Below are 14199 nucleotides of genomic sequence, written 5' to 3' on the forward strand. Positions count from 1 at the left end.
AACTCCATCCCAGGCTCATCCCCCAGGCCAAGGAGATCCTATACTCGATAATGTTTGTTCGACAGTTAGAAGAATCATACCGAGATGACCTTTGCAGCACAGTGGTAAGAGCAGAAATGGCCGTAATGGGCAGAGGGGTTGCCCAAGGAGTACCGACAGACCCAACAAGCAAACCCAGTGCTATACGACAGGCTACTGGAATATCACACCCTTCCATTTCCACCGAAGGCACGGCTGAAAGGCCTTACTACATTGTCCTGGGAGTCAACAGCCAAGGGAACTATTTTCGCTCAGTATAAAGATCACTCAATATTGACAACCTTAGTTTGTCGGCCGCCGAGGAAAGTTTCAGGCAGGAAGTGTCCAGGGTGAAGGAGCAACGGAGAGCTTACCTGTCGCAAGTCCTATATTGAGTCAGATTAATAGTGTTAACAGTGCAAATAGCATCGCTCTTTGACATTGAAAGGCTAATTATTCCTTAAGTTTGCCATGCTTATCGAAAAAACCGTAGCTCCGGACTGTCACCTGCTTGGATGGACATCGCCAGTCAGACTAATACTTCAAGAGTGGTGGCTTTGGTATGTACCCAGCGATTCATGCACAAACGTACAAATGCGGTGGCAATTTGCGAATGTCATTTCTGTTTTGGAAAATAACCAATAGCTATCTAGAGGGGCCAGGATGACAGCGAGGCAGGAAGCTTTTCCTCTCCTTGAATTGAGACATAGCCAACCGCCCAGAGCTATATTACTCGATGTACCTTTTTTTGAAAGTCGAGACAAGTTAGGCAGAGAAACACAAAGCATGTAATCCTTGTTTACTATACATTTCATAATTTATTCCTTCTCTCCATCAAAAGTAACCATAAACTAGGTACCCACCGCATTTGAGAAAGACACTGGTAGATAGGAAAAGGGGTTTTGCTGGCTTCATTGCGCTGTCGGTAAGGGAATAACCCTCGGCCGACGACGGGTGGTCATGGATCAATGCTTAGCACGGCCAATGTGCACTAATCATAATACGTGTCTCCACACGAGTTGGTCCACATGATCAGTATATCACGTGATAGGCAAGCGCTAATCGGCCCTTTCTCCCAGGACGGTATGTCACCTTCCCTTGGTCCCCCTTCTAAAACAAATGCCCTGGAAGATTCCGCCTTTACGAATTAGTTGATGATGTACGAATACCTTGAGACAGAATAGATTGTCTTATGTCTATTAACTTCCCCTTATATTGACTCTTTGCCGACTCCAAGCCAGACTTCTCCAGTCGATCCTGTTTGTTGACATCCCGTTTGTTCTAGGTTCTTGTCGGAATAACCCGCGTCGATTCTGTACATGTTCACGACTTATCGAATTGATGGATAGTTCCAGCTCTCCAGATTATAAGGCGCTTTATCTGAGGGCGGAGGAAGACAAAAGAAAGGCAGAGGAGAATCAAAAGCGGGCAGAAGAGCAGCGGGAACAAGAAAAGAAAGAACGAAGGCGAGCTGAAGAGAGTCAGAAGAGGGCAGAGGAAGAGCGGGACCAAGGACGAGAACGAACACGGCGAACGACCTTTCTCGAGCTCCTTCGCCTGTGCCACTCCCTTTTCTCGCTGCAGCTACGAGTTGAAACCCCGTCTCGCTCTACGACTGGTAAAATACCCCCGCCGACCGGGAAATATTGTCCGTTGCGGCTTCGGCATTGGGAAGATTGTGCTGCCAGACAACAAGAGGTTTACCGCTCTATTTGCGCCTATCTGGAGACTCCAGGGGAGACCGCCGCGCAACTATTCTCGCCCCGCCTTGTGCTGGAGGATCTGGGGCAAAGGTTTGGTGAAAGAGCTATAAGTAGTGAACAGGATCTGGAAAGCTATGAACGATTTGGTGTGGAGAACTATGTTCATGACATTATCGCAGAACTTTGCAAGAACCCTGCTGCTCGAGACCAATTTGGCTTGGGCGACGGAGTCAAGTTTGACAATCATGCAAACGCCCTTGATGAAACTGAGGCTGATCCGTCCCTACTGGCTGAATCCTCGACGTACCGGCGTTCTAGACCAGATCAATTTTGCATCCGCCGCGTTGACGGTGAGAGAAATACGCTTCTTACCACAGTCGAGTATAAGCCGCCTCATAAACTGTCCGTCGAGAACCTGCGCGCCGGCTTGCGAGAGATGAACTTTTGGGAAGAGGTGGTCCAGCCCAATTCCATCCCCACGGAGGAATCCGCGAAATTGTCGTATAATGCAGCCTGGCTGACCGGATCGGCTATAACTCAAGAGTACCATGTCATGATCCAGGAAGGTCTCGAGTACTCATATTTGACGAACGGATTGGCATTGGTTCTGTTACGTGTCCCTTACGATGAGCCGGGCACGTTGTACTACCACCTGTGTGAGCCAAACATGGAGATCGATCTGAATGATGACCAGAGCTTTGATCAGCCGTTGACGACCATTGCGCGGGTATTGTGTCTGTGTTTGCTGTGTTTTGGCGCGCCGGTCCGCGACCAGGCCTGGCGAAATAAGGCACGGAAGCAGCTGCCGGTCTGGAAGACGAGTTTCGATCATACCCGCTCCCAAATCCCGGAAAGAGAATTACGACAAAACCCGCCGAGCTCCGAATATAGTCCCTCGGTGAGTTCCAGACGGACGGTCTCCGAGTACCTCCCGTCGTCCTCTCCGGTGGAATCTCCTACACAACGACGTCGAATACCGACCCGGTCTCGAGCCCAGTGCGCGCCGAATACCATGGCGCGCGAGGATTCTCCAGACTCGGATACGGACTCCGCTCCCGGCGGGCGGAAGCGTGGCTTCAGCCAGGTTACGTCATCTCCATCATCTTCATCGGTGCAGCGATCAACCCGTCAGACGGGCACCCGGCCGAACGAACACGGCCGGTACCAACACAACGCTCAATTTTGTACCCAGCAATGTCTGTTGGGCCTGCAGCGAGGAGGCACGCTGGATGACTGCTGCCCGAATGTCGAGCTCCATCGACAGGGTGGCACCAGCAACCAACACTTGATTGACGCCAGCGGTCTGGTTCGGCGGATTAAGCAGCAACTGGACCAAAATCTCGACGTCGACTGCACCCCCATAGGAGGCTGTGGAGCATCGGGAGCGCCCTTCAAAATCACGTGCACCGCATATGGGTATACGGTCGTCGGAAAGGGAACCACGTCTTACCTGTGGAATGAGGTCAAGCGAGAGGCGGATATTTATCGTATCCTCTGGCGAGCCCAAGGGCGAGCCGTCCCGGTCTTTCTCGGCACAATTGACCTGGCCATGATCTACTTCCTGCACGGGGCTGGCCAGATCCGCCATATGCTCCTGATGGGTTGGGGCGGTGAACCCATCCACAAGTTGGAAGATGTTGAGACGATCAGGCATGAAGTTTCCCGATCACAGAAGGAGATTCGCTCACTCGGGGTATTACACCAGGACCTTCGGTCGGATAATATGCTGTGGAACGCCGAGCTAGAGCGGGTGTTGATCATTGACTTTCATCGTTCCCAATTGGATAGCCGGCCGATGAAAAAGCGAATGAGGTTACGAGAGCAGCACTCATGTAGGGCCGAGGTACACGGGCGGAAGCGACTTCGTATTGGCCAATAGCTGCATGTGCCGATGAACTTGCCATCCCAAAGCTTGGATTCAAAGGTATAAGAAATCAAGTTGGATGAATCGAGTTGGCTATACAGAAATGCGAAGGGACACAACGTGACCTAACCTACTGCGCCCTGGCTCACATTAGATGCTTTGACATTAGGGTCAGTTCCGAAACGGCCCATCTTTACGTACTCTGGGACTATGTTGGAAGCTGGCATGATAGACATAGTGAGTGAGCAGCTGCGGAGCACGCCTTCTCAACTAGGAGTAGGAATACCACTCCATTCTAAGGCAAAGAAACTCCAACCCACCCTCCTGAGTTGACCGGTGTAAGGACGCTTGTCACAGAATCGACTTGGCTGCCTGTTGGCTGCACGGGCATTGAGCGAGGGCAATCGAATAGGGTATCTGTTGTACTCGTTCAGCCAGCAAAACGATCTCAACAGTGAAGATATAACATACCGGTCTCTGGAGCCCAGGTACTATCTTGTTTAGCTGATGGGAACGCCATGCCACCGCTACAGTCCGAGCGCCATGGATATGCTCCCCATCAGACGCCGCTTGTCCTCTACTCTCGGTTGTACACTCTAGGCCTTGTAAGTTTTTCGTCCATAGAGCACGGTTCAGGTTACCGAAGCATGGGTTCTGTACGTCGCTCTCCATGTCCTCCACAGGCGAAGACACTGTTGAGGCGCATTCACCGCGGGTTGATCGCCGCATCACTATCTCGCCATAGGATGGAGACCTTCCAGCCAAAGAAGTTGGTGCGGCTGAACCCGGAATGTCCTAAACTCGATTGTGTCTGGCTGCCGTAGCAGACAGAGCTCAGTACGTGCTGGCAACGGCCACCGCCGAAGCAGTTTACTGATAAATTTATGGCAGGAACGAGTTTAAAATCCCCGAAATCATTTTCGATCCGACCTTGGTGCTCAGTCCGCATGTGTGTCTGCTCGGCATGCTCTTTCACATTAACGGCTTCAAGTCCATCACGACCACAGGGCCAGTGCTAGACAGCCCGGAAAGTCTCTACAGCCTCGGGGTGCTCGATGGCTTGGGACAGCAGGAACTGAAGCTGAAGGACGACCTGTTGGATAAATACGTGTTCTGCCAAACAGTTCGCGAAGCGACAGGGTTTCGAATCGCAGTGGAAAAGTCGTATGTGACGTGCGGGCCAAATCACCGGCTTCGAACAGGTGGCCAAGCCATACCTCCTTCGGTATGCAGGAGCGAAAGCGTTCAATAGCAGTGGTGCGTATCTACCCTGTCCCCTACTCCAGACAGAGCTAACGCAGCGAAAAGAGGAAGTTACGGATGCGTTACAGAACGTCATGCTTCAGCATGCCGACATTCGCACGTTCATTCGGCATTACGAGGTTGACGTTGATGTTGACGTCCAGGGCATCGTGCGCAAGACCGGCTCTCAAACCCCTCTTGTGCGGTTCGCTTGCTCCCTAAGCGCCTCGATCGATCCCGATCGGCCCTTTTGGCTTTCCGCGGAAGAGTCGAAGTCTCTCAACCAGCTCCCGGCGGTTCGCGAACGACAGAAGACTGTCAACGAGCGGAAGCGAAAATGGGTGGACCGAAAGGCGAAGCTGGATCGCGTGACCCAGGCCTGTCAAGCCTCGTTTGGTCCCCTTAACGCCGGCGCTCTCACTGGGCGCCACCGTCAGCTCCAAGTGAAGCTGGAACACCTCCAGGATCGGACCCTGGAAGCCAAGCGGAAGTACAACGCATCTATTCGTGAACTGCGCAACGAGAAGCAACGACAACGGAATCGACGCATCCGAGAGAACCTGGAACGGTACAAGAACGAGCAGCCGGTAATCGACCTCGAACGGCAGCTGGCTGGGAAGCTAGTGGATGCCAAAGTGATGGGCGCTCTTGAGCGGAAGGGGTTCATGCCCCCGCAGCAGATGCTGATGATTGACGCTATCCTCTCTCTGCCGGGGACCACCCTGGAAGCGGAGTATCAACGCCGGATCAACGCCATCAATGCTGTCACTGCTTTCTGCGGCGTGGAAGAGGGACGCCCTACCCGTCGAACGACTCAATCACGCCGGCGGCGACTGCCGGGCGATGATGAATCTAGCCCTGTTTTCAAGCGGCATCAATCCTCTGCCGAGGATGAGACCGAAATTGCCCTACGGCAAGCGATGGAATCCGTGCGCATCGACTATCCAAAGCAACGGCCGCAGATCTGCTTTCTCTGTCTGGGGAACCCTAAGCTCCCCCTGAAAGATCGCCTTTTGAAGCATTCGACGCCCGGCTCACTCACGAGACACTTTCTGCGGAAACATGTCAACCCTCCCTGGCCGGCCAAAGGGGTGACTTGTACGGTCTGTGATGGGAAGCCATTGCAACAGAAGTCTGAGCTTCTGAATCACGCGGAGGGTTCCCATGGGACTGTCGTGGGAGGCACTACTCGGCTTAGGCTGGCGCAAGAAGTCAACCCTCGCTTGAAATGGTGATCGACACCCGTCCAAGCAATGACTGCTGCGTCAGCTATTGTCCATATGATGTACTGTTTTATACATAGTGAGGGGTTTTTTTTAGCGTAGTAACGGACCTTTTGATCTTTGGAGTGAAGCTTGACTGCTCTACAAGCTTGTTAGATTCAAGGGTGAGACTCAATCTGGCGATGATTTGCTTTAGGATAGATAAATGCGTATCTATGCTAAGATATGAGCGTCTATGCGTACCAGAAGCCTAGACATACGAATAGGATATAAGCACCGAGGCATGCGGAGGCCCAGAGCATACTCCGGCGTAGGCATAGAACAAGGCCTCCTCTACCCGAATACCAAAGCCTACACCCTTTGTGGGCCTACGCTCTGATGCGTGGCGGTAAAAAGTCATGCGTCTTCAACCTGCCTACCCATTAAATTAGGATCAAACCCGCCCACGAAGCTCGCGTAATCTTCCCAGTGTCCGGAAACTACCGGCGGAGAAAACTGTACAAGACATCTCTTTTTCGTCGGCGTTTCGTTGAGTCGCCCCCGAGGGTGTTCAGCAGTAAGTCAGGTGCAGCCGGGGTAACAGTGGCTGTGCGACGAGGGGTATTTTGATTAGCATGAAGGATAGTGAGAGGCAGCAGATTGTTTGCCGCTGTACGAGTTTCCGAATGGTCAGGAATCTCTTCGGCCTCCTTGCAGCTTGCCCTGATCAGTGTAGAGAACCCCAAGATTATTGACTGTGCGAAGGGTGGATGTGTGACCAGGGCCTAGTGCCTTCTCCTTGCCTGCCAGGGCCCGCTGATACATCTTCTCGGCCTCTTTCAGCTTGCCCTGATCAGTGTAGAGAACCCCAAGATTATTGACTGTGCGAAGGGTGGATGTGTGACCAGGGCCTAGTGCCTTCTCCTTGCCTGCCAGGGCCCGCTGATACATCTTCTCGGCCTCTTTCAGCTTGCCCTGATCAGCGTAGAGACGACCAAGATTATTAACTATGTCAAGGGTGGATGTGTGACTAGGGCCTAGTGTCTTCTCGTAGCCTGCCAGGGCCTGCTGATACATCTTCTCGGCCTCTTTCAGCTTGCCCTGATCAGCGTAGAGAATCCCAAGATTGTTAACTGTGTCAAGGGTGGATGAGTGATCAGGGCCCAGTGCCTTCTCCCTGCCCGCCAGGGCTCGCTGATACATCTCCTCGGCCTCTTTCATCTTCCCCTGATCAGAGTAGAGAATCCCTATGCCGTGGAAAGCATTCGACACATCAATAGTATCGTTCTGCCAATGGTCCCTCTCCCTGCTAATCAGATAATTTGCATGTGGAAGCAACCGCTGCTGGATCTCTGCATATTCTCTCTCGCTGTTGTGTGGGACCATGTATCCAACAGACATCAGTGCCAGCTCATGCAGTTGGCTTGTAAGATTATTACAATCCGCAACATGATGGCACCAATCCTGTACCACAGGGTGCAGGGCGTAGCTTCCGCCCTGCTGTTTGGTTTCAACCAGCGAGAATCCCACTAGCGCTTTAACCTTGGTCTTAAATGCTAGTTTGTTTGGCACTGCCATCTTAAACCATGATGGCGGGTCGGAACAGTCCAAACCGCTTCGAAGCAGTTCATACCAGATATCCCGATTATCATAAAATGCGAGTAAGAGCAAGAGATTCGCGGCTGTTGGATCACTTTTCCGGATCTCTTGGTAGGTCACCATCCACGTCTGTACCATATTCCCTTGTTGGTAGTGGCGTGTGGGACCTGATTGGGACTGCAAGTCGGACCAGGAACTCCGGTAGAGCTCCAAATATTCCTTGGCATTCGTTCCAGTTTGACGCATGAAGGCTCCCGCTATGACAATTGCCAGCGAGAGCCCGTCAAGCAGGCCCGCAAGGTCAGTGATATCTATAAAGTTCAGCCCTCGTCCTTATATTTAGCGGACACTGTAGTACCTTGCTCAGCCTCTGTCCGCCGAATGTCTTCAATTGACAAGCCACAGCTTTGCAACAATAGCCGGGTAGTATCTTCGTGCGAAAGCTTCTGGACCGGAAATGACTTCCCTAACTCAGTGAGTTCCCGAAGACGTGAAGTAATTATGATGGATCCGTGGTCTGCATTTGGAAAGAATTCGTAGAGGTCGTATTTGGAGCCGTCGTAGCCTTGCACTGGAGAGTATTGGTCAATGTTGTCAAAGACTACAAGCCATCTAGTATTGTCCGGCTTTGCCAGCCACAGGAGTACTTGATTCGCTCTTTGTTCGGCTTCCTCTTCATTAGTCACCTGGGTATCCACGGGAGGATTTCGTATCCGAGGCAGACAAGAGCTTAAAGATGAGACTAAGGCAGCTCGATCCTTGCCGCTTAGCCAGAAGATCGCTGTGAAATCATTTTTGTGTTCTCGTGCAAAGTGAATGGCTAGCTGCGTTTTTCCAATCCCACCAAGACCATGGAGGACAGCAACCTTTCGTGTCCGTTCGCTTGCGGGTTGTAGATGCTTCCATAGGCAGGATAGTTCTTCTTCTCGCCCAACGAACTCCTCGATCGCAGGGACTCCTCTCAGGTCCAGCGGGATATAGAATTCGTTGGTTTCTAGAAACCGCATATTTAGTATAAGAGACTAGACTTGGGACTGCGGACTCACCTTCCAGAACAGTCGGGTCCCAGTACTCTAGGAAAGCCTTTGCGGTCGCGGCTCCAGTCGCTGCTGCATACGCTTGCCATGCCTTATTCTTATGGCTGTCTGCATAGTCACACACCCCCTTAATGATGACACATGAAATGTTGTTCCATACCCCTGCACCCTCCATCTCGAACCCAATCACGCCTTCCGACTTGACTAGATTATCACGATGCTCACCGGACTTCATCACAGTATCCGCAGAAGCAACGGTCCCGATCTGTATAGTTGGATTTGTGTTTTCCCGACATCCTCGACGTCGATGGATTTGGTCCTGCGCACAGCCTAGAAGAATGCAGCTTGCGTCCAGAGCTTCCGGGCAGACTTCATCGGACGTATCGTCAAGACAGCTACACAAGTGAGGTGAACCCGAACCGTAATGCTTGTGTTGATAGGATGCCTCATACAGAACATCGTCCGCAGAGCTCGGCTGTCGCCAATAAGGTTGTGCTGCCTGGATTACGCGCAGATGCTGTAGCATCTTCGCTTGAAAGTCCCTGCGGGACTGTTGCGGCTGGAGACCGGCCAGTAGAGACTGAATCTCTCGGTTTGGTCTCCCAAGCGTATCTCTCACGCCGGCCTTCCGCATAAAGCCACCTCGGTATTGCCTGCCAAAGTCGTACTCGATCACTGCATCGCTGATAATCACGTCACCCAGAAAGACCTCTTCCTTGGTCGGCGAATATGGGGCACCGCCGCAAATACCAACAACCAGTGCCACTTGTATCTTCCTATAGCTGATCTTCAAGCTCGCTGCGACGCTGGCAGCATTCCCTTTCCCCATCCGTGGCATAAGGCATAGGACCACATTATGGGACCCGATCCTCCCATTAAAGTAGGCATTGTCGTCCCCCGATTGTTTCTTATAGAACGCACTCAACCGGTCGTAGGTTTCGTCGAAGAGTGCTTCAACCGCCTCCGCCTCGAGGGTCAGTGCGCAGATGATCGCGATCGCAAATTCGTCCCGGCTGGATGGCCGCATCTAGGCAGGTTGGCTTTAATACGTCAGAAAGGGTCAGGCAAAGACTCAGTCAACCTTGGTATCTCAAATTGATAGACAGAGGCAGCTAGCGTAGGTAGAGAAAATAACAGAGGCTCCCTACCTGCCAGCCTCATGGCCAGTCTCGTGATGCGATTGCGCCAACCAGCTATCCTCATTAGCCGCTGGAAGAGGGGTAGCCCAAAGAACGTTGTAAGCAACCCAGCCGTGTGATAGACGAGAATCCCGTCAATATCTTCAAATCTCTCGTAGCCTTTAGAGCCTTCAGATCCAGGAAAAGTCACATACCAGACTCTCATGGAACAGGATCAAATACTGTTAGCGAAAGTATCTTAGGCAAATGATGGCATTACTCGGACGTCTAGAGCCTCCAAGGGCACGAGTCTCTTGCATGTGACGGCATCCGGGTCGACTTTCGGACGCACGAGCCGTCCCCAGGCGGAGCCCTGTGAAACTCTTTTGTTGCTGAAAGACTCCGCTCCCTCCTTCCGACTTGTGCATTATTTCCTCCGTCGGTGGCTCCAAAAGGTGTGCCTCCCATAACAAGCAGTGCCTCGCTATTTGTAGAATAACCCAAGGCCACGGCGTTTCAGTACATGGCACATGACCAGCGTTCCTGCAAATCATATTATGGCCCGAGTAGGGTAATTTAGGTCCCCTTCGTACATGAGATGACGGTCCGCCTTTAAGCAGCACCAGGTGCCTTTAAACTCGAGTGACGCCCAAGACAATCGATGCATGAGAAGTATTCTCATTGGCCCCTCCGCCTGCCATGAAACCATCTACGTCGAAGACCCGTCGACGTCGAAGAGCTATCCACGTCGAAGAGCCATCGACATCAAACCATCTATATCGGAGAGCGATCTGCATCGGACCTATACGCATAAAGATCAAAACACAAATTTCTGCATTTACCCAAATGCTTCAAGTAGGTTTACGCTTTTGCGTGTTTCTTTGTTGATTCCATCGTCCCCACCATGGCGAGTCGCCTCAGCACCCAAGTCGCGCTAAATGCCAGGGTGGCATTTAAATCCCTGACGGTCATTCGCCAAGCTATGGTCCTATTTAGTGGTTCCTATGTAGGATGCCGGCCTACGTAGTAGTTCCTATGTAAGATTCCAGGCTAAGTAGTGCGTCCGATGTAGGACCCCATGTCATTAATTCTCTGGATAGGTCGTCATCTATGAAGCTGCGCTATGGATAATATGCTGTTTGGCTTGCTACCTCATACGTTCTGCCTCTCTAGGCGACTAAAGGGAGCTCCATGATATCCTGGTTTAGAACTTATGGTTCGTCGGCGATACCTAGAGATGCTGCATTAAATCGATCATATTCTTCGTCGTTTCCTTCGCTTTCGTTTGACACATATCTCCATATCCTGAGGACTATTTAGTGAAAGGTATATAACCTCCCAAGCATATGTAAGCGCTATATATTATACTATCTTTATATTTCACATTTTCTTCTAAGAAAGTATGGTATATATTCCAGTAGTCAGACTCATAGCAAGCATTTGTATAATATATTTCCGTTAGACAGTCTAAATGGTAACAGCGGAAACTAGACACTCTGCAGGCCCAAGAGTAGGGTTATATAGCTAACGATCCATCCAAAAAAATCTTAAGGCGGCCGCATGCCTAATGTCATAAGATATATACACTTATACACTTATATGCCAAATATAACAATTCAACCCTATCTAACCTAAGCTAGGTACAAAGTAAGATCCAATATATGGAAAACGACGGCCAGAAGCAAGCCCCCACAGTGATGATGTGAAAATTAAACAGAATCATCGTAGTCCCCAGTGCTAGATTTACTTCTGTATATTTCCCTACTACAATACCATGGCCAAACAAATGACAAGATTAGTCTCATCACTGGCTTTATCGCGGTGCTACCTGGACCTCTTGGTCACAGGTTAGCGTTCCCCCTTGGTTGCTAATGAAATCGTCTACTATAGTCAGTAGGTACTCGGCTAGCTGATATGTTGCACACATACCCAGGTTCAAGACTGAAGATGGGGCCAACACCCCCTTTGTTCCATAACACATGCACCTAATCTGCGTTCCTATTGACAGGCAGATACTACACTCCATATTTCCTAAGACATTTTCCCTATAGGATATGAGATTTGGATTCAAAATAAGCTATAGAGCGCATACCCTCTTATAAGAACGCCGTCTTTATTTCCCACACACTTGTTCAGGTCAACCACAGTATCGTAGTAGTAACCATTAGGCGATTTCGAGCATTTTGCCATCAGGAGAGACCCCTGGAGGTCGAACGAGTTGCAAGTATCCGAAAAATGCGCTGCATAGCTTTTGCCAAGTCCAAGAAGAGCCAGACTCAACGCTTGATAACGCATCCTGTTGAAAAAATAAGAAGATAGCTGTCTTATATAAAGAGAGCTAAGTATGGGCAAAGATGATTGAGAAGTAACTAATAATAACTGCGCGCTTTTGTTTGACCAGAAACAAGCCAGAATATGAATTGAAGAAGTATGCTAAACAAGACATAGTCCTGGGTGTTCCTAATATTATATACTTCCGAAGTACCTCTGTGTTCTGTGAATCTGTATTGTATTTCTCAATCGAAAGGGATTGGAGGGTAGCTCCACAGTGTAACTTACCCAGTATTAATCAAATCGCATCTGTCCTGTATTACAGTACCGTTGTACGCATACTATGACATAAATGAACAAAAGCGTTGGTCTAGTGGCGGTAATTCAGTGTCCCCATTATTTGGAAAAGCTTTTTGGTACCATAGATAGCCCTTTCTTAATACATAGTATTTACGATTCTTGATATGTTCCGGAAACCCCAGTACAGTGCGGATACCAAATTTAATACATTGGGTAAGGGGAAAGCATGGTCTACACTAACAGGGAAGAAAACTTACGTATTTTGTCGCCTTAGGCATAGCCTCGAAATAAACTGGAAGGAGGTGCTCTCAACCGAAATGAAGCGGCAGGCTGGTAAGCTGCTAGTGACTGGTAAGTTTCGTTTCTTTTCCTTTGCTCAGTTACATACACAGGCACATTAGCTTTTCCAGCGTATGTACTAGGTACTGATCACTTATTAGTTTCCGCCCAGCGCGAATCCGAAATCTAGTGCGACAGCTAGTGAGGAACAGTGTATGGCTTGATGTTGAGCTTTTCGAGCTAGAGTTCCAGCCTTGGCAAGAGAGGCGAGATTGGCCGTCTTTCTTTACGCCGTAATTTCGCTCACTGGAATTCTATTATCCTCCACTTATTGTTATGTATCTTATTTTTTGGGGGTAAATTTACTCTGCAATATTACCTCCAACCAACTAGTAAGGAATCCATGCTTCGGTATTATCAATATTAAGTACAACTAACATTGTATATTATACCAGTGTAAGATTGTGGTTCATATCAACGACAGTATGCACTTTAAATGACCTTAGTAAGATCTTCTGACGATGAACCAATTCGATTGCCAGCGAAAAATACGTGCAAGTGACCGAGTAACAACTTCCCCTGAATACTGGAAGAATACTTTTGTAATTATTTGGCCCAGCTCTTTTTGGGATTATAACTAAGGTGTCCTTCCGTGATTCAGTCATATCGAACTATAAAATATAATCCGACTCAAGGACTTCCTTCTCATTTTCACCAGGCTGAAAGGTTCAATAAATATAGACCCCCGATAATACACTCCTAAAAAAGAGAATCTGTATCGCAAAGGTGCCAGCTATGGGGAAATTTCTGCACGTCCTGATGCGTGAGTGTTGAATTTCTATAAATATTTGTTATAGTACTAAATATTCTAGGACGACAAAACGGTGCTAAAGCGAGAAGTCGTGAAAAGCGAATCACGCAAAACGATGCTCCAAAGAATATCCCTCCAGCAGGAGTTTATCAGGCTGTCTCACAAAACTTCAAGATGGATTTGCCTCCTGGAACATTGCAGACTGATATAGACCAGATGGTCTTCAAGTCAGATTGGACATTAAACCCACAGTGGGAAGTCCGACTGGTTGGAGTAAAGACAAAGCGTGGCTGGGAGTATGTATTCAGGCATAGAGGGACGGGTAAAGAGTATGATGAAGTGGATCTGCTCCGTTATCGCCATTCTTGGGCGGACATGAGTGAAAAACAACGACAAGAGAGATTAGCAAAAGGAACTTCCCCATATCTGGGAGGGGGAGGCGGGATCCGAAGAGGATAGATGCTGCAGCGCATGTTTAGGTTCTAGTGTCTGAATTCCAAGTAGTATATCTTAACGGAAGTTTATTTTGAAGTAAGAAATAGAGAAATCCCCTCCGGTGTTTACAGTACTTAATTACTATTGCGGACTACAATGTATATCAGGAAAGTATATAGAAATATATTCAATATAGAAAGGCCAATAGGATATATAGATCTTAAAGATCTCAGTGATGTGCCCTAATCTATATTTATTATAGTTAGATCAGAAGAATATCATAGAGTACTAGGACAATCGTCAAAGACTTACGCAGAGGT

The 14199-nt window shown here is 49.3% G+C and overlaps 3 protein-coding genes across 3 annotated transcripts; 1 reads left to right on the top strand and 2 right to left on the bottom strand.

Moving 5' to 3' along the window:
- Positions 1 to 6600: 6600 nt before the first annotated feature.
- Positions 6601 to 9692, bottom strand: AO090102000441 (5'-methylthioadenosine/S-adenosylhomocysteine nucleosidase family protein; the record flags this gene model as incomplete). Its single annotated transcript, XM_023236818.1, has 2 exons — positions 6601 to 6752; positions 8675 to 9692. The coding sequence occupies 2 exons, from the start codon at positions 9690 to 9692 to the stop codon at positions 6601 to 6603; spliced, it is 1170 nt and encodes a 389-aa protein (XP_023091819.1).
- A 1904-nt stretch (positions 9693 to 11596) lies between these two features.
- On the bottom strand, positions 11597 to 12078 carry AO090102000440 (CVNH domain-containing protein; the record flags this gene model as incomplete). Its single annotated transcript, XM_023236819.1, has 3 exons — positions 11597 to 11664; positions 11713 to 11768; positions 11876 to 12078. The coding sequence occupies 3 exons, from the start codon at positions 12076 to 12078 to the stop codon at positions 11597 to 11599; spliced, it is 327 nt and encodes a 108-aa protein (XP_023091818.1).
- Positions 12079 to 13428: 1350 nt separating this feature from the next.
- On the top strand, positions 13429 to 13903 carry AO090102000439 (uncharacterized protein; the record flags this gene model as incomplete). Its single annotated transcript, XM_023236820.1, has 2 exons — positions 13429 to 13456; positions 13506 to 13903. The coding sequence occupies 2 exons, from the start codon at positions 13429 to 13431 to the stop codon at positions 13901 to 13903; spliced, it is 426 nt and encodes a 141-aa protein (XP_023091817.1).
- Between the last annotated feature and the right edge of the window lie 296 nt (positions 13904 to 14199).

This window comes from Aspergillus oryzae, chromosome 4 (genome assembly GCF_000184455.2).
Source record: "Aspergillus oryzae RIB40 DNA, chromosome 4".
NCBI classification, from domain to species: Eukaryota; Fungi; Ascomycota; class Eurotiomycetes; order Eurotiales; family Aspergillaceae; genus Aspergillus; species Aspergillus oryzae.